General features: G+C 40.8%; 2 protein-coding genes across 6 annotated transcripts in view; one reads left to right on the plus strand and one right to left on the minus strand.

Annotated features, from left to right (window-relative positions):
• The window catches only part of MKRN2OS (MKRN2 opposite strand), a 5,474-nt gene extending 2,538 nt beyond the window's left edge, over positions 1 to 2,936 (plus strand). The window contains exon 4 of the mRNA XM_072876369.1: positions 2,155 to 2,936. Within this exon, the coding sequence (XP_072732470.1) occupies positions 2,155 to 2,374 (220 nt within the window). The 3' untranslated portion in view covers positions 2,375 to 2,936. The remainder of the gene's footprint in view (positions 1 to 2,154) is intronic.
• TSEN2 (tRNA splicing endonuclease subunit 2) overlaps positions 1 to 16,552 on the minus strand; it is a 17,268-nt gene extending 716 nt beyond the window's left edge. Inside the window, exons 1-13 of one of the 5 annotated variants that reach the window (XR_012044660.1) lie at positions 16,429 to 16,539; positions 15,335 to 15,530; positions 14,448 to 14,529; positions 13,676 to 13,712; positions 11,276 to 11,801; positions 11,083 to 11,160; positions 10,449 to 10,499; positions 9,669 to 9,807; positions 7,866 to 7,902; positions 7,086 to 7,197; positions 6,382 to 6,471; positions 5,730 to 5,902; positions 3,597 to 5,513 (exon numbers count right to left, since the gene is read on the minus strand). Coding sequence is in view for 3 of the 5 variants with exons in the window: in XM_072876367.1 (XP_072732468.1) it covers positions 5,843 to 5,902; positions 6,382 to 6,471; positions 7,086 to 7,197; positions 7,866 to 7,902; positions 9,669 to 9,807; positions 10,449 to 10,499; positions 11,083 to 11,160; positions 11,276 to 11,801; positions 13,676 to 13,712; positions 14,448 to 14,529; positions 15,335 to 15,508 (1,386 nt within the window). In the remaining 2 variants the exon portion in view is untranslated. Of the gene's footprint in view, positions 1 to 3,596; positions 5,514 to 5,565; positions 5,903 to 6,381; positions 6,472 to 7,085; positions 7,198 to 7,865; positions 7,903 to 9,668; positions 9,808 to 10,448; positions 10,500 to 11,082; positions 11,161 to 11,275; positions 11,802 to 13,675; positions 13,713 to 14,447; positions 14,530 to 15,334; positions 15,531 to 15,913; positions 16,045 to 16,428 lie in introns of those variants that run through there. The other 4 variants (XR_012044659.1, XM_072876367.1, XM_072876365.1 and 1 more) reach the window with 4 other exon arrangements.
• Between the last annotated feature and the right edge of the window lie 2,915 nt (positions 16,553 to 19,467).

A 19,467-nucleotide genomic window follows, 5' to 3' on the forward strand; every position in this document is an offset into this window, starting at 1 on the left:
GGCCTGCTGATGACAAAGCAGCCTGCTCTCCAAGAAAACACCAGTCCTTGAACTGCTCATCAGTAACAGTACACTTAACAAACAGCCCCTCTGAGCATAGTTCTGTGAAGTGTTTAAGACGTCATCTTATATGAAAGAACCACCCCCCCAACAAATCAAAAGCAGGTTTTAGCAATTCTGTATGTGCTTGACTATAAAATTTCAGAGATAATATGTTATCTCCCTAGTACCAGGAGATGAAAGAATTTGACCTAGAATAGAATTTTTAAATGTCTACAGAACTTGTAAAGCCAACAGGATTTGTGTCTCTGATGCTTTTACAGTTCCCAGTGCTTTAATGTTATTACTAAAATTAACTCCATGTCAAAAAAGGTGGATAGATGTGTGCATCTCTTCGACAAGCTTTTCTTTGCTTTTCCTCTGTCTGCCACCTCCTGACAAAGTGACCTACTTTTTCCACAAACAGACCAGTAACCACTAAACTGCTGAAAATTTAACATCTTAAAAAAGTTCAGTTAACTCCTCAGTTTATTTTTTCAAAGGACATGAACTGCACTAAACTAATCCTGTACTTCTTTGGGTTCAGGCCAAGCCCGATTCTAATTTTCTTGGCCCGATTCTAATTTTCTTGATTGCTTTTAATTTACTGGAAGGATGGTATATAACAGCAGTAAAGAACAGCGGCAACAGCCATGACCAACAATATATTAAATTCCTGAGAGATAGTGGGTTTGCTTGTGAGGATATAAAGACGTGCTTCCTAAAAATGAGATGCTAACTGCAAGACAGAAATGGTAATATGTGTATTACAGAATTTTGCATTATAAATACAAAATTGAAAAGTTACATGCTCTGCTTAATCGTGGAACAGATTCAGTAAAGCACTTGTGCACACAGAAGTTATCCAGACATGCTGCGGCGCTCTGCAAACTCGGCCCTGAGCTGGTGAACCCAACATTTTTTTCAGTGTCATTTGCAGATGTTTTGCATTGCACAGTGATGATGGCCACTCTTTGAAGTGACTCATAATTATTTTTCCTTAACAACTATTTTGGTAAAGCAAGTACACCGTAGCAAATCACTTGCTCACTAAATGGCAGCTCACAGGTCGCTCCAGATACCCTTAACAGGCCGGAAGAGCTTTGAAGAAAAGAGTGAGCTGTCCTGAGCTGGGCTCAGGGTCGCAGGGTTGCTTTTGATACCCAGAGTCTTCAGATCTTGCAAAAAGACATTGTAAATTCCCAGGGCTGCCAGGCAAGCCTCACAGAAGATTCGCTGTGGCAACACAGACCACGGAGCCACTGACAGTACAAGGCAAGGAACGAGTCTCAGGGCCAGGAAGAACAAGGGAAAAATGACACAGGATGAGGCAATTACAGAAGCAGCTTGAGGATTAGGCAGATGGCAAACAGGAGTCTGAGCAGGTCTGTATCAAATGCAGTTATACAGGGCCAGTGGAAAAAGCAGCGCTATGTGGTGAGGGAATGGAATAAATCACTGAAGTTGGTAGTGGCCATGAAACATTTGGGAGAATCTGAGAGACGCTCTGACAGTGAAAAGAACAGGTAGGTGCCATATGCTCCTAGGTTAGGGTAGTGGGGGAGGCAAAAGGAAAAAGGCAAGAACATTTGAAATGGCTACTCCTCCTGTTCAGTTAGTATTTCTGTCCTGGCACAAACTATGGCCAATGGGAGTTTGACTGGCACACCATATAGCAACTGTATCAACATATCAGTGATAGAATTTACTTGATTTTAAGTAAGCTTCCGAGTTAATGCCACACTGAAAGAAGTGCACATGGTGGCAAACAATTAACATTACTGCAGCAGGAAAAGGTTTTCAAGATAACAGAGTAACAATACATGGAAGAGCAAACGTTAACAAGGTAAAAGCCAAATAAGTATAAAAAATAAGAACTCATTATTCTACAGTCTGCAACCCTCTCTTTTTTTTTTTATGCTCACAGTTTCCAGTATCTTTGGCTGGAAAGTACAACTTGCGATGAATAGAATATATTTAAGCACCAGCGTTAAAGGAAAGTGACAATAGTTCTTGGAGAGCATGCGCTTCCTTATTTCACCTAGTAAAATATTCCTCCATGCGCAGTAATTAATGGATTAGTGCTAACTCTTACTAACGAGATATTTTTCCTAGGTATGAAGAACATGACCATAACTGCTACACATACGCACTGGCATTCATTAACAGTGTACTGACCGCCCAAGGGAAACGACAAATGAGTAAAAGTGAATTTACAGAGAAATTTGTGATCCCACAGACAAAGAAAGCTTCCAAATACATTACTCTGCATCAGGAGCTAACAGCTAATGATTTCTACATTGTACCCCTTCCTGATCAAGAAAAACAGTGCTGAAAATGACAAGTTGCTATATTAAAACATCTACAACATGCAATAGGAAAAGGAAGTCTTAAGACTCCAAATCTCAGGGTTTACGATGCATGATCTACTTAATGTATTTAAAAACACAATTAACTTTACATGTTAACCTGCACATCATGGAAGGATCAGGAAGCTGACCTTGTGCATTTGAATGAAATAACATAATACAATGTACACACTACAGAAAATTTCTATGGGAACTATTCACATGGAAAAATGTTTTCCTATTTACATTCACTATATGCTCTGTTCTGTGAAGACACTTAATACCAGAAATCATAACTGCTGTGTAATTAAGGGTTTTAACAAATGAACTGTGGTAACTTAAGCTGTAGCAAACCAAAATGTTTTTTTCCTGTCACATTTGTTTACTGAAGAGTGAAAAAAAAGGGAATTTGTGCTTGCGTGCTGCTGAAATCCAAAGTCCATGACTTAATGCAGATTCACTACATGCAAAGTTATCTTCTTTTACTTTAATTACTAATAAATATAACAACAAATAAATCCAGCCTCTTTGCTAGATACATTTCTTTCCAATTCCTCTTTACATTTTGCACATTTACTCCTTAAACCAAGACAGATGCTTAGTATTAAAAGATAATAATTTAGTGTCTGTGTCTGTTAGTATCTGTAATAAACAACAGACTCCTCAGGATTTATCTCGGAGTTAAAACTTCAGAACTTAACAAAAAGAAATTTAAGTTAAAAAAATTAAAAAGATCCTGCAGCAGCACTTTTACCTATTGTAAAATGGAAGCATATGCTCAGGTCAAAATTGTGCACTCCGTGATTTTGTGCAATTTCGCTATTTACTTACGTTCTAGTTTAAGAAAATAATTTCAGCTTTTTTTCCTTCTACTAATTTCTGCAAAGCAAGCTGGTTTTAGTCTAGATGTAAGTCCTATTTTCTCAAAGATAGAGAAGTAATCATAAATGATTGCGGTTTTGTCCACATCTAGTTTATACTTTTGTACACACAAACTGCATTAACCCTGTCCCCCCAATACTCTCTAGCTGCATACACCACACTTTACACACTTCCCCCCCTCCATGTTCTTCCACTCCTTGCTAAATTCTAAATTATAGCTCCTTTAAAAGCATATTCAAAAAAACACCGCAATAGAGACAACCAGCTGGAAATGTGCAATTCAGCTGCTGTGAGAGACCTCCCATCCACCCACTCCTACTGCAAGTCAGAATTCTTCAGCTAGGATTTGGCTTACAAAAAGAAATTATGGTATGCTATTTCTGAGTGAATCAGAATCCATACTTCATTTAAGTACTGTATTTTAATTGGTAAAATCTAAACACAATGGCAAGTATCAGTGCTATGGTACAAGTATCTAATACAAGTTATTTGATACAACAGTACTGAACCATGAAGTACAGTCATCTGCAGCTAGAAATAAAACACCTTGCCGCGTACAGTCAACACATACATACCTGTGCAGCTTGAAAAAGCTATTATGCAATTAACGTTTTCATTTTACATCTTTCCAGTAGAAGTCGTATTAAAGGAAAGCAAAGACTAGAAGATCTTCGACTTTGAGTTGTATGTAGTTTCCTGCATTCATCACCTGGCTTTACAGTCTAAGCTGCCTAAGTAAACAAGACTCTGGTTCTGTGTTTGGTGGGAACAGTCCGAGTTGACAGAATTTTTACCAGCCCTGGAAAATTTCCTGTGACCAGGAGGCAAACCCCCTTTTATGGCAAATGAAAACAGCACAAAGAAAATCCAAAACAGTGTCATTGTCACCTGCTATAACATATCCTTACTGTTGCAGCACATGTGTTCTCTCACAACACAGGGGGGGAATATTAACAGCACAGTGAAGCAAGGAAGCCTATTGCTCAAAAACTAAGATGGAATTCAAATGCCTGAATCTAAGGCAGCAATACTTAAAATGCAGTGTAGTTGATACTTAAACCTCCTGGCTCTACTTGAAAGACAGCTGAATACCTGCTGGGTTGGTTTGTTTTCCAAATGTGGCTTAGCAATAGCAAACATTGTCTTTAGGAACCTGCAATCTAGATGATTAAATCTTACAAAAAAGTTGGAAAATAGCAGGCACCTAGTGTAGCAAGGCAGAACCACTCAGCACTGTCCTACACCTCACTCTATACAAAACGCAGTGGTGTGTCTCAGTCTGTTTTACAACATATGATAGGCCAGGACAAAGAGAGCTACGAGTGCACTATGGGAAAAAAAAAAGGTATAGACTGTTGTAGTTGCTGGATAAAAGAGAAAAAAGCAGCGATGAAACTGAGACCTATACTTGCCAAGCTAGAGAGACTGACTTCCTCTCACTAGCTCAGCAAATCTTCATTCTTTTCTACACAGTAACCCATCTTCAACAAAAGTAAAGGGCATCAACCTGTGGTCAGGGCATCTTGCTGTCACAGGGCAGGATTAGGCCCTTACTTTCAACGAGGAATCTTATGCTGCATGTCCCAAGTGAAGCAAGACATCTTACCCAAATGGGGAAAGGAGCCCCAGCATTCCCTACTGCCTAACACCTACCATTGCTGTTAAGTGCTTAGACCCCAGAATTAATTAAAATCCTTGCACATTCTGGGAAGAGTTCCTCAATTCTGAGCAGTGCTTGTGAAAATAAGCACTTTTAGTTGGGACCACTGAATTCCAGGGTCTAGGCACCTAAGAGCAACATGTTACAATGCTCAATATTGCAACAACCAAATCTCCCCCCAAATCCAAGTTTGTGCAGCTTCATCAAGGCTACGAAGTCAGGTTTTGGTTGAAGAAGAATGGTACCATAGGTATCCCAAAAGGTTATTTGACTCGCTGTACTTACTGCTGGTTTTTAACTAGGTAAAACTAGTTAAAAACCTAGTTTTACCTAGTTAAAACCCAGCATTAAATTTGAGGACTACCAAGTTTAAGTCCTCATTTCTGAAGAAATGTAGGACTCTGTGCTGAGCTACAAAATGAAGTCAGCCTTACAATTCCCAAGTTCAACTCTGAAGAATCTGAGTTGAGCATTCCCAGAAAACTGTCTGATCCCTCATTGCTTCGGCCTTCAGGCAGACATTCAGGTTTTGGACTTCAGTGGCTCTGCAGGCCATAGTGCCTCTTCAGCACTAATGCCCAGATCTGTCAGAATATTAAAAATACCATTACTAATCACTGCAGTCTAGCCACCAAAGATAAATGTTTGTAAGTTTTAAGGAAACAAACAAGTGTTTTGAGTTGGGACACAGCTTTAATTTTTTCCCCTTCTTCTCCATTATTATAGCTGTTATGCTTTTCAATACAAAATTCTCTCCAGTAAACAGGATATACCTCATTTGAAATAGCATTGATACATACCAACTGAATATGTTGACAGAACCTGTTCTGAGACAATGGTTCATCATGAGAAGATCAGGTAAAAACCAACAAGATGTGGTTTTGAAAAAAGTAAGTTTTTCCTGTACAGTCGGTTAAAGTTCATCTTGCTCACTGCGCTCACGGGAAGAAACCCAACGACTTACAATCAGCTCCTGAAATAAAAACCAGCAATTATTATGGGGTGGGGGGGAGCTACAGATAACGAGTGAGGGATGGGGATTAAGCCTTTAGCAAACTGATGTATATTATGTAACCACTGAGGAATTTTAGTACATTACTACATTTGTTCCTGAAGCGAGCTGGTGTCTCACACATTTTTCTCCCTTCATTTTTAAACATACATTAACCTTACAGCATCCATAGGTATCCCTGTTTCCTCATGCAAATGCTTACATTCACAGTAACAGCAACATTAAAATTTAGATTAGAAGGTCTTAAGTCTTTTAAAGAGCCTGCAATGCACTTCTCATGCCTTGGGGCACAAAGGAATCTAGTTATTTTATTGCAGCTATGCGTGCAAAAACCAAAGCGTGCTAAAGAGCAGGCAACAGTTCAAGGGGGCTCTTACAGTTAGCTCTCCAGCTGCCCCAAGGCAAGGCTACACAGGCAAAGGAGAGAAGTAATTACTCACCTGAACCTTAATTCTCTTCATACATTCTGGTGTCGACATCTCTTTTTCAGTCATGTCAGATGGTCTAATCAAATAGCATAACATAAGTTCCTGTTGGTAAACAGAAAACATGAATACAGGAATTTCAACTGATTGCTATCTATACACTTTTTCAATTAATTAGAAATGCAGATACCAAGTGTCCTACAAGACGTCTTCTGCAAGCCAAGTTGGGGAGAGCTGTGTAATATGCATATCTCATTTTCCTTATCAAAGCATAATACTGCTATAAGATGAACTAGAATTATAACACAACACCTGGGCAGCATGGCTGTGAGTACAAGGCACTATGTATGAGGCTCCATCACAGAGAAAAGCTTTAGAAAACTTTCAGTTTCACTGTTCAAAAGGAAATCCTGGTAGATGGAGATGGCTTTAAAAACAGAAGTGGCAAGCAGGAAAGAAGTGTCCCTCGGGTCTTTCTTCTGTTCCTCACACAGCTTTTAACATTCCTACAGACGACAGAGCTTTAAGAAGCTTCTTCCAGAATTCATCTGGATATTGACAAAGGAAGCTCTTGTTTGCCTACTGGCAACTCAACATGTTCTTCAGGCGACTAGAAACAGAAGGATTCTCTTTCCAGCCTCTCTCCAACTCCGTTCTTTGGAACTAAACTGTACATTTATAATTTTAAAGCTATTTTATAACTAGCATCTTACACTTACCTTAGAAGCATTAACAGTTGTTCTGTTCAACCCAGACAAAGACATCCAACTGAGTGGTCTGCGAAGAGAACCTTCAAAATTATCATCAACTAATTCAGCAATGACAGAGTAACTGGAAAACAAAGCAGACAGGACAATTCACAGAAAGAAAATCACCGTTTTAGGAAGATCGTGAAACTTAAGAATTAGAGCCTAAAAATTGGTGTTAAACAATATGCCAGCACACAGTAAGCAAGTTGGGAAACTTAAGTCTCTTTCTACTAGGAAAAGAGGAGAAAAGATGAACTTGTGAATATGCTTACTGGCACTTTCCCTCCCCACCCTTCTGCTGACGCTTGTAGCATTCTCCTATGAATGCCAATCTGACATTTATAATCAATTTATTATCTAGGAGTTCAACCTGACTAGCTAACGAATAAAGACAATTATCATCCCTTAAAAGATTTTTCTCCCAAATTACATAAATTATCCATACCATATATTTTTAAAAGTCAGAATTACTAAATCAAATTACTTTCCTGAGTGCATTTGTCATATGACTGCTAAACATGCTCATTGCAACTTTCAATTTTTTAATGTCTTACTCCTGTTCTATGAATTCAATGAAATTGTGTTATTTAATACCTCTGCTAAAAGGACTTTTGCATTCCCAGTATGAATGTATCTGGCAAAGTATTTTGAGTGAAGAATACGTGCTTAGCCAGTGAAGATACTAAAACTGTGTGAGAGAAATTTACTAATTTGAAACTAAGAAATTAGACAGAAACACGAGCTTCAAACCTTGCATGATAGAAGGGGGGGCCTTTTCGATACAGCACTGAAATGAAAGAGAAACACCTTAGTTAAATAATCACAGAGTTTCCATCTGAGTTTAATACCTGGGTCCATAACTATTTTCAAATGTTTTGTAAGTTTTAATTACACAAGACAAAACTTCAACACTTTTGAATTCTGCTCAGAATTAAGTTGTCCCAGCAAGTGGGGAGAGAGGGAAGAGACAAAAAAAAGTGGGAGCAGCAGGGTGAGTCAGGGCAGGGGAGTGGCAGGTAAAAGATGAAGTAGAAGAGCCAAAGGACAGTTAGCAATTGCCATGGGAAAAAGTTTAGGATGGAATTTGTCTGCAACAGACTCATGCTTTTAACGCTGTATTTGCAACAGAAGTTGAGCCACTGGAGTATAAGTAAAAGATCACAAGAAGCCATTGAGTTTCTGTTCCAAGCAAGCACCTTCCACAAGTTTTAGGAGAGGCAAAGGGCACAGGTTCTTACATACTGCCCATCGGACCCACTAAAAGTTCCTTCTCTATCCAAGGGTACACAAGACTCATTGCAGCTGGACTGCTGTAACTGAGCTAAATGGTTACATTTCCTCTCTTCCCTTTGTCATGAGCTTGTAAGAGGGGACTTGCTTTAGCTAGCGCAGGTTTTCTTATACAGCTGGCTAGCATAGACCCTATCAGGAAAAGGACGAGCAGCACTTCATTCCAGCGACAACCATCATTGCAAATTATCCATTATAAGCAACTGTAGTAATATCAACTCTAAGAAGGTACTGCCAAAGAACAAGAAGCTAGAGGAGCTCAGGAGTAAGGCAGAACTCCTACTAGCCTTAAACTAATCCAATTCCTTTGTCTGGAACAAATCCAAAGGCAGTGATATGCTAAACAACAAATTCAAGCCAGAACACAAATGAACAGTGAACAAACTAATACCAATTTCACGTACACATCAGGTGACCAGTATGAAAACCCCATCTGCAGCCCAGGGTACTAAGAACAGTGATGCTGAATTCAGCCAAACCTACACACTGATCTACAGGACTAGCTCTGCACAACCTCGACAGGCTCAAATACGCAAACCCCAAAATTATATAACTGTGTCAGCAGTATTAAAACACCTGCTGGATTGCATGCATACATTAAAAATATCTCCCTTCATGCACGTTTTCGTGTAACAACAGGCATTACTGTACTGTTTATGTTGACGTGAGCTGAATGTAGTTCTTGAATTATTTAGCAAGGGATTATGGACACTACTAATTTTTTCTGTAAGATTAAAAACCCTACCATTAACAAACAAGCAAGTCCCTTCCCCCTCCTCCTCCACAAAAAAAATCCCAACCATATAGAGAAACAGTCTTAGCAGTAAGCTCAGCAGAAGTCCAGCTTCCATTAAACGGGATGAATAACTAGATGCATGGACTTTGATGTGAATTGGGATCTAGATGCAAACCTGCTATTCCAGAGACTGTCATGTTAATACTGCAGAAGATGTGTTTAGAAGGGGATAGAGAAACTTGGGAAGGGAACTTCAGTGCAATCCTGTATTAATTATTAACCTCACAAAGCAAAACAACAGGCCTTTTGAGCTATGTCCTCAGCTACTGGATATGTTACAGTCCACTCATCCTAACTTTATTGCTAACCCGTAGTCTAGCCAAAGATGTCTTGCCCACTGCAAATAGCAAAGCCTGCTCCAGTCACGCAGCTGCTCGTTACTGAATGAATCTTTGGCACTGGGGTCTTGCAGTGCCTGAAAAGAAGTCAGTTGCAAATGATTCAATCTTTTTAAGGAAGCTACTCACAGAGATCAGTTCCATACTTCAGTCCGACTTTGGGGACCCAACCCTTACTGCGGAAGTAGTGATACGCCATGTAAGTAGTTTTAAAATTGGGCTTCACTTCGCTGAAAACTTCCCATAGCTTCAAAATAGTTAGGGGCTCCTAAAAATCAAAAGCAAAGGCATTAATGTGACTATATTAATATTAAGCAGATATAGAATACTTTGTGCAGTAGAGCATAACAGCCAAATATCAAATACGTCTACTGCAAAGAGCATGAACTTCAGGCAATAAAATACAGAATCCCTAAATATAAGACAGAAACCTGCTGCTCCATTTAGTGGGTTTTTTTAGCATTTCACGATCAGTCCCATAATGCCTTGTTTAAAGGAAAATCTGATAAGTTTCAGTTATTTTGTCATTACATTAACAGTAGCTTGATATAGATTAATGCTTAAAACTCCAAGGAATTTTCCTGTTTCAGGGAAGAGAGACTATTTGCCATATTACTCCTCCCATACTTTCTTTCCCCATATTGCCTGCCTAAGTTACAACAAAAACCTTTCTCTACAGAAAGACTGTGCTTAACTATATTTGCCTTGGTAAACATAAAAATTTCAGACCAGTATTTCATAAACAGAAATATCATTACTTATAAGAAAAAATTCTCAAGTACTCTGTTTGGTATTTCCTCCTTCAGAATGAACAGCATAAAATACTGCCACAGTACGTAAAAATTTCAGACCAAAACATATCCAAACTAATGGTATCCCCAGCAATCCAAAATTAATCCAATCTCTTACCTCACCATAATAAATACTTAAACATCCCAGAGCATACACCAAGAAAAAAGCCTAAAAAAAATAAACAGAGTAAGTTTAACTGACAGCTAGACTCTTCCTGTAGTTTATATTCCATGCAAGAACAAAGGCTCAAATTAATTTTATACAAGAATCCTCATGTCATCACGACAAACAAGTTGCCTGAAAGTTTCCTTTGCGATTTGTCTTCACGACCTTTACATTTCAACAGACACAGCACAACAAAAAAAATCTATGCATGTGCTGTAGAGTCCTGAAGGCACTGTGTTAAAACTAACACACGTGAATATATTTAGAAGCAGCACAATCGAAGCAGGATTTATATAAATGTTATATTCCTGGTATTTCTATACTTAAGTCCTATCACTGGTCTCTTTGTCAGTGGGATTATTCATCTACAGTGAATGGGACTGGACCCTACATATTTTTTTTAACCATATCATGTAATTATTGCAGGTTATTAAAAACAAGTTTAATGACTAAGATAATCCAAATACTTAGGAGACGCAGGAGAACGCTGTACTTCAGAAACAGGTATTAAATTACATTGTAACATAGATTAATGTTTACTTTTCAGATTACAAGTAAAACAACTTGTACTGTACTTGAAACATACCTCTTCCAAGCTGAGTTGTAAATACTCAAAAATCCTAAATGGATTTCTTCTGCATACTAGTTTTTCCGTCTTGACCAGCTACAAGAAAAATTTACTGTATTACTAAAACTTTAAACTGGAAAAACTACCGAGTTCTGAAAATAGCACTGATGATATAATTTTTCTAAGAGATTAGGATACTCTTTATCCTTACATTTTCTTGCGCGTGAGCAGAGTCATCTTCAGGACATAAGCTACCTTCTTCTTCCTCTTGCACCAATACATATTCTGGAGCACATTCTTTTGACTTGATCATCTCACAAGATCTTTGCTCGGTGCTCTCCCTAGCCTTGCAGCCGCAATGCACGAGAAAACCATGATTCTGGCAAGACACTTCAGCTATCTCTTTTAAGTCACCTTGTTCCTGTTGTTTAGAGCCACATACAGCCACAGGATCAAACGCTGGATCTCCTTCCAAACAGGCTTTCTTGTAGCCTTCATTCTCAGGACTTAGGGCTACTACATTTCCAGTATCTGTAGAAGACTGTCTGGAAAGTTCTGTATTTTCTGTACTTGGGCCCATTCTGTCGCAACTATTACTGGTTTGTTCAGCTCTATCCTCTTCCAAAAATGGCAGCTCAAGAGGCTTAGTGTAATTTTCAAGAATTTTGGTAACTGAGCAGTCATCAAATCCTTGCTCTTGCAAAATACTTTTAGCCCACTGAACATGACACTGGTACCTAGTAAACAAGTAAAATAAATCAGAAGTTCTAGGGTATTACATCCTTTAATTAACATCTTAAAAACAAGCACCTTAAAGAAAAAAAAAAAAAAAGAAGATTCAGCACAGTTCACAAAACAAATCTGAACACACACCCCAACAACTGCTATGCAAAATACAAGCACGCACAATGTAATGGGACTCTAGTCTTCAGGAAGCTGCAGACGACATTACTGAACATCAAGATTCTGCTACCTTCTTTGGCTTTGTTTTGCCTTTTAAATTTCTGTGGCAACAAACACCGTTACCGAATGTTGCACAAGAACTACGCATTGAGGACTACTGCTATATAGTTTCAAGAAGCAAGAACTTCACCAGGCAAAAGCTCCCTTCTCCCATGGAAGCCTTAAGTCTGAATTCCCTGCAAAAACATCTTGGTATCAGAGCTTGCATCATTAAAACACGCAACAAGACTTTGCATATGGAGCTCTCACACACTTCATCTATTATGCAGCTAACTACTGAGAATAGTATCTTCAAACTCTGTTTTAACTACCTTTGAAACAGCAATGGCATAGCAAAAACACCAGTGTAAAAATCTTCAGCAGAAACTACCTTCAGCTTTAACCAACCCCCCCCCCCCAAGAAATAATAATAATCCTATCAGTGAGACAGTAGCTGAAAGCTGTAAATATTTCTAGTATTTTTCAATTATGATAGAGTTTTCAGTGTCCCTTCAGTTATTTATCCTTGGAAGATAACATTAATATCCAGTTGAAGACATTAATCTTCATTCTGTGGAAGTTACAGGTAGCTGAGTGCAGCTGTCCTTACTCAAACCTGGACAACTCTAGTACAATATTCTTTATTTCCCAAAACAAAATCCTAACACAGCAATTACAGACCAGGTAATGAAGAACTACAAAGACAATTAAATGCAAATTTCATGTGTCAACACAAAATCTAAGTCCCTCTGAAGTCTCAAAGCTATGTAATTCAGTGCTGTACTTTTTGTTACAAAAAAAGACTCCTCTTTGTCCTATGATTTAATTACCATATAATTTGCACTTAGAGATCTCTACTGAGACAGATCATGATGCATTTTCTGCACCAATGTAATTACACTTTCATTGATGCTCAGCTGTATTTGCTGGCACATAAAGCAGTTACAAAGTAGACTAATAAGAATGACAAGTGTTTCTGCAAGTAGTAGTAGCGGTAGTAGCAGTAGTAATATTGCTACTGTTTGTCTTACCTGAAGTTGAGGACTGAAGGAGCATAACTTTCAAATTTAAATAAAGTAAAATTTTTAGAGTTATCATAAGATTTAAGCAAACAGAGTAACTAACTTGCACACTCTTAACAGTTAGTTCATATACTATTTAAGTGGAATGAAGCAATTATGTGGTGCAATACTCTGTTTTGCTAAATGTACAAACTAGCAATGTTAATAGACTTTAAAAAAAAAAAAGGAAAACATTCATGTATTAATAAAAGTTCAAGAGCTGCTTCAGCCCACACTATAATAATTCAATAAGGAAATGGAAGAGTTATTTTAAATAGCCTGCCCCAGAAACTTCTCTTTCTCCTCCTCAGCTGAGAAAGGAGTTTATTACGCTTGATATTATTATGAATTAATTACCCATACTACTATGCATGCACTCAATCTTCTATCCAGCAATTAATGCCTGCAAGCTTACATGAAAATCCATGCTGAATATCACCTACTCTATTTCTAGCTTTTGTAATGTGATTTATAAACGAAATGAAAAGAAATAGAAGCAAGTAGTCATCATCATTTATACAGCTAACAGTCTGAAAACCAGTAAGATAAAATATAAAATAATCTGTTTCCTAAAAAACCCAAGAATAAATTAGTGTAAATTAACTTACTTTTTAGATGCAATTATAGGCATGTTTATGTTAGCACCTGTACAAAGAAAAATCATACGTTGTTTCATCAATATAAAAATGTTTCAATGTGATTTTGATCACTGAGGTAACCTGCAGGCTAGTAATTACCCCCATTTTCAATACTCTGTGCCATTTTGGTCCCACTTGTATTCAAGAAGGACACAGCAGAACTAGAAAAGGTACAGAGGTAACAGCTGGCACAAGAGGAACAACTAAATACACTATTTTTCTCCAGCCCGTAGAAAGACAGTTACAGAGGGATATGATAAAATCCAGTGCTGTCTACTGAGACTTAACTGTCATGGAAAAGATGAATAATGACAGTCTTTCTATAACCAGCCAAGAGCAGACTAGATGTAACTGGCTATCAGCAGATTAAAAATTTCACATATCCTTGCCTCATGATTTCATGGACACTAAAATCTACAGATTAAAACCAAGAAAAACTGGACAGTTATACAAAGAAAAGTCCAAGGATGATACCTTTACTTACAGACTTGCTAAGCAACAAACCAGTGAAGGCTAGGAGAATGCACTAAGGAGCTATCGACATACGTTTCCTGCTCTTGTATTTTTTCCTAGGAACCTTGTACTGGCCATCATCAGGTATGGGGAGAGAGAGATCCTTGATCTGACACAGCAGAGAGATTATTTTTCTGTGTGTAATTTATAAACATTTATCTTCAATGAGTGAAGAAAAGTGAAAAGAACAATTAGAATAGTGATGGAAGTACAAATGGGCACAATTTACCTTGCCACTTAGTAACCAGTAAAGGATCTGAAATGCTGTACACTGGTCGACTTCTGGAAAGGATACCTTTTCCAAAATAGCCCTTCAAAGAAAAAGAAAAATCCTTATTATATCATGACACAGAAATGAACTTCTTTCCAAATTAGAAAACCTTGACTGCCAAGATCAGCTGGAAAAAAGTAACTGAAATTCTGCAGCATTTAAGCTTTGCCTAAAGCTTGTTGCTTAGCTTCTGATAACTAGTTCAATATTAAACACCTGCACTCAAAGATTTAACCAGTGGAGGGTGCTGGGTCTTCTTCTGCAATTCTAAATATTTGTCAGTCGACATCTCCAAGCAGACTTTTGAAAGCAGATGCAGAAGAAAACACCTGTGTATCAACGCTGTGACACTGCGTAATAGAAAACAAAGAGATGGATAAAGCTACTGCATAAGAACGGTGGTGAAATGGTACTCGGACATAAAAGGCTTAATGTAGCTTATTTTACTCAGGAAGAAATCACTCTGAAGTTAAAAGAATTATACAAGCATTTACAAAACATTAATATTGCAACCTCCTGAGCTTTAAAATCAAGAAAATGCTTTTGCAAGGTTGCATAAAATGTTGAAAGGAGAAATAAACATAACAAACACAAAGTCTTTGCAGCTGTTCTTTAGCTCACAACGTCACTTCATTCCAAAATGTATTTGCTGGGCTAAGAACGAAATACTTTTCACATTTGATACAAAACATATGTTTTGTACTGGTTTCGGGAGAGGAGGGAGATACGGAGGATTACTGGAGGCTGAAGGGGAAGGAAAGCATAAAGGCAGGCAGATTTTAACACGTATTATGCTTTACCTACGTTTAAAACACTAAAAATACTGTGCAAACAGGGTACGGCACCTTGTTATAAAGCTGCTCGATATCTTCAGGGTTCCTCACAATAACATTGTTGTTAATTATTTCAGCCTGGCATATTCTGAAATCCTTCCCACCTACATCCACAGGAAAGGGAGCCTCAAATGACTCAAAAACTCTTCTTTTCCTTCTTGGGGGATGAAAAACTGCTTCTGCCATTTCCTAATATTAATGTTTCCTCCTAAAAAGCGGAAACGCAACATTTAACGTTCAGGAGTTAAAGCTCACCCATTTTTACATGTTTCAGCAGTATTCCCTTCCCAATAGCAAATTAGCAATAAATCCTACAGCATAATCCAAGTTTAATTCTCTAACTATTATGCCAGACAAACATAAGCAGCGATTTGCTAGTGTTATCTGTTCATCTGTTTCTCTCGGGCGCTGCAGTATCCCCTGAAGACCAGGCAGGGATAGCTCTCAGCCAAGAGTTTATAAAGGAAACTGAAGATGAAAGGCGAGTACATAAACTGCTGCAAACGCTTCAAGAATAGAACAGACGAACGAGGAGAACAGCAGAAACCGCAGCACGCAAGTGCCTAAATATAACCCGTTTTGAATAACTACGGGAATGAATCGTGAAGAGAGCGCAGTGGCTTGGCAGGCTTGTCGTCTTCAAAGAGGGAACCCCTTTCACGAGGGAAAGCGGGCGAGCCCGCGGCTCTCTGGAAGGGCAGGGACCGGGAACCTTCGCCGTCACACGCCCGCCGGGGGGTTCACCACCTGAGCGCCACGGCTGCAGCTCTGCCGCGCACCGGCGACCAGCGCAGAGGGGTGTAAGCCCCGCGGACGCCCAGGCGCGGGAACGGCCTTTACACAGGGCCGGGCCCGTCCCCGCCAGGATAACCGAAGCCCGCGGCTCCGCCCGCCCGCCGGGACCCCGGCGCGGCGCCGCCCGCCCGCCCGGGCGGCCACCCACGCAGCACCCAGCCCGCCCCGGCGCCGGCAGCCCCGCCTGGCGCGAGGCGCTGGGCAGCCGGGCGGGCAGCGGGGCACCCCGGCCCGCCACCGCGGCTACCGGGCGGCCACGGGCCGGGCGCCGCCGCTCGCCCGTCGCCACGGCGACCGCACGCGCCACGCACCCCTCACCGCCGCACGAGGAGGCCGCGCGCTGGCGGGCGCCGGCAGGCACGGCCGCGGGCGGGCGACCGCGCGTGCGCGCGCAACCGGCGCGCGGGCGCGTCTCGCGGGTGGCCCCGCCCCGCTGGCGGCGGCCGCGGGAGGACGGGGGAGGGCGGGGGGCGGCGGCCGGAAGCGGCGGGGGCGGCGCCGCGGTCCCTCATGGCTGCGGGGCCCGGCCCGCGGGCGGCGGCGGCTGTGGCGCAGGTCACTTCCAGGGGTGGCCGGACGCGGCGTCCTAGCCCCGGGCTGCGAGCGGCGGCAGCCGGGCAGCGGGGGGGGGGACGGGCCGTCCTGGGCTCCGCGGCGAGCCCCAGGGGAGAGACGCGGAGACGGCTTCCACGCGAGGGAGAGGAGGACCGGGTTCCCCGGCGACCTCTGCACCGCAGCGCTGCGTTTCTAGTTGCCGCCATCCTTGATGCTGCAGCAGTGTCCCCAGGCTGCAAACCAACTGCGCTGGCGATTTAATGAAGCGAGAGAAGAATGACATTTTGTGTGGAACACCCATCCTGAAATGAGTGATGAGCTCCATAATGAGGGGCATTTGAGATGCATGGGTGGATGAAATTTCGTAGCTGTGGGAGGTGCGGCAGACAGATAATTTTCCGCTTGAAGCGGTTGCTTTTGGCTCTGTAACAAACCCTTGACATGGCCACGACACTCACAACTGCCTGGGAGAATGCAGTGCTACCTACACGTCTTGTTAACGGAGGTAACGGTGATCCTGCACCTTATTGCCAGGGCTGGATGCAGGAGGACATGGTGGTGCATTTAAAAAAGAAATAAAGTACCTGAATAAAATGCAAAGCATTTTCACTAGTTAGTGAGGAGCAAACATGCCTTTTTCTCTTTTGAGACGCAGTGAACTTGTTACCAGTTTGAGCCTTGCTCATCACATTCATAATCATACATGCAACTACGATGCAAATACTTATTCTGAGGTTGTATTGTGAGCTACCACTATCAAAGAGGATGAAGGCGTCTTGGCTCCAGGGAGACAGGCTCTCAGTAGCGCGTTCTGTCTGATTTTCAACAGAAACATCAGTGAATTCACTGATGAAAAGTTGTAAAAACACATCGTTCTTAGGAGGTATTTTATCTCTTACTCCCATTTTACAAACAGACTTGTGAGGGACGGGCGGGACAGTGATGGTTATAAGGCCACACAGGAAATGTAGCACAAAACATGAGAATACAAAGCTAGTGTTCCTACAGTTATTTCCTACAGAGGTCCACCTTATATACCAGCTCATGAGTGTTAATTTATTTTGAATGTTGCTGCACGTACAAAGTGTTGAAGCTAAACCACAAAGGACCCTGTTGTATTCCCGTCACCAAAATACGCAGCAATGCTCTGATAACTTCAGGTTCATTCTTAGAGCTCTACCATTAAAACACCCGTGAGTTAAAGTATTCTAGGTAACAACACGAAAGTAAGCCAGTATCAAAGATGTCACTCTCTCTCAAAATGCCTTCTAAATTTGTCAAATCAAGTCTCATTTAAATGGAAAGGGAGTTTTATCTATGCTAGATATATCTATATTTTCTCATTGTGCAGACACATTACTACGAGATGTACATTACAGTGAGAAGTAGACAAAACATAAAAAAGCTGCAGGTCAGTTGCTTTCCTTCACATCTCATTATCTTCATACAGCCTTGGGAGGGAAACCACAGCATACGCCACTCGGTCAATTAACTGAATCACACTCCTCTTTCTTCAACCAAGTGTCTGCTCCCGCTTCTGATTATAAGCCCAGATTGTGCTTCAACCAGAAATTTTGCTATCTGAAGGACAAGCTTGCTTCACGATGAGTCATGCCCATTTTTTTTTAGAATATCAATAATTGTACAGACACTTTCACAAGTGTCTGGATTTCCCTTTTTATGATGAGACAGCGAATGACAAGGCGGCAGCTAAATGACTAGGCCGTAGCTCTGAAAAGGTTATAGTGAATCACAAACCGGGAATGAGTCAGAAATATCACACCGCTGTCAAAGGTCAAGAAGAGAGTGACAAGAGTGACCTGTGAGGAAAGGCTGAAATAGCTCAGTCCAGAAAAGGTAAAATGGGCAAAATAGACCATTGCAAAGAGGAGACATACATAGTTCTGCATGACCACTGGAAAATAATAGGAGGAGCGAAGAGATTATATTGCACAATAATATGGTACCTGTGAGGTGAGGACAACACTGTCAGTACCCGGGAGGATTGTATTACGTCCAACACTGGAAATTTTAAGAGCAGGTTAGACAAACGTCTTTCAGGAACCGTTCAAGTAAAGTTAGTCCTGCCTTGAGACAAGGGACTGCACTACAGGCACTGCACACCTCTTTCATGGGAGTTTTCAGGATTTATCCTTCCTGGAGCTTTTCTGATCTCCGCAGTGTGGCAGAAAATGCAATACTCTATGCTGCCCTACAGAGGCTGAAAGCCTGCAGCTTTTGTTAAATCATCTTTCAGATTTCCATTTCTGTTTTACAGTCTTTCGGTTCAGGAATGTCATTATGAGAACAGACTATTTCATGTTGTCTCTGGCTGATTCATTGCTTCTAAGGCAGAGTACTCGATTGCTTACTATTTCGTGATACTCAGCTGAATTATTCCATTGCTCTTTATTAAATTAAGGTCCAAACCAACGTCAGCTTTCTGAGAAGACTAGTATGACCCTCTTTTCCAAATCGTGATGCGAACAACTTGGTTGTAACCCTTCAGTTCTAGAAATGCATTGCCTCAAACTTTGACACGGTTGCCTTTGCTGCATAATTTTCAGTTGTCCATTGCCTGACTGTCAATGTCCTGATGTTTACATTGCCATACCCAGAATTTCCTACAGCATGGTCCCATTTGGGGACACCACTGCATGCATGGTAGTCCCTCTGAACTAGCAATGTGTCTTTCCAGGGAGAAGGTGCTAGCTTCTGCTCTGTGTTGTTACAGGATTTCTCAGTCAGTGGTAGAGCGGTAGAACTGAAATATAGTTACAATGGGAAGACATGCT

Source organism: Ciconia boyciana, chromosome 11 (assembly GCF_034638445.1).
Source record: "Ciconia boyciana chromosome 11, ASM3463844v1, whole genome shotgun sequence".
NCBI classification, from domain to species: domain Eukaryota; kingdom Metazoa; phylum Chordata; class Aves; order Ciconiiformes; family Ciconiidae; genus Ciconia; species Ciconia boyciana.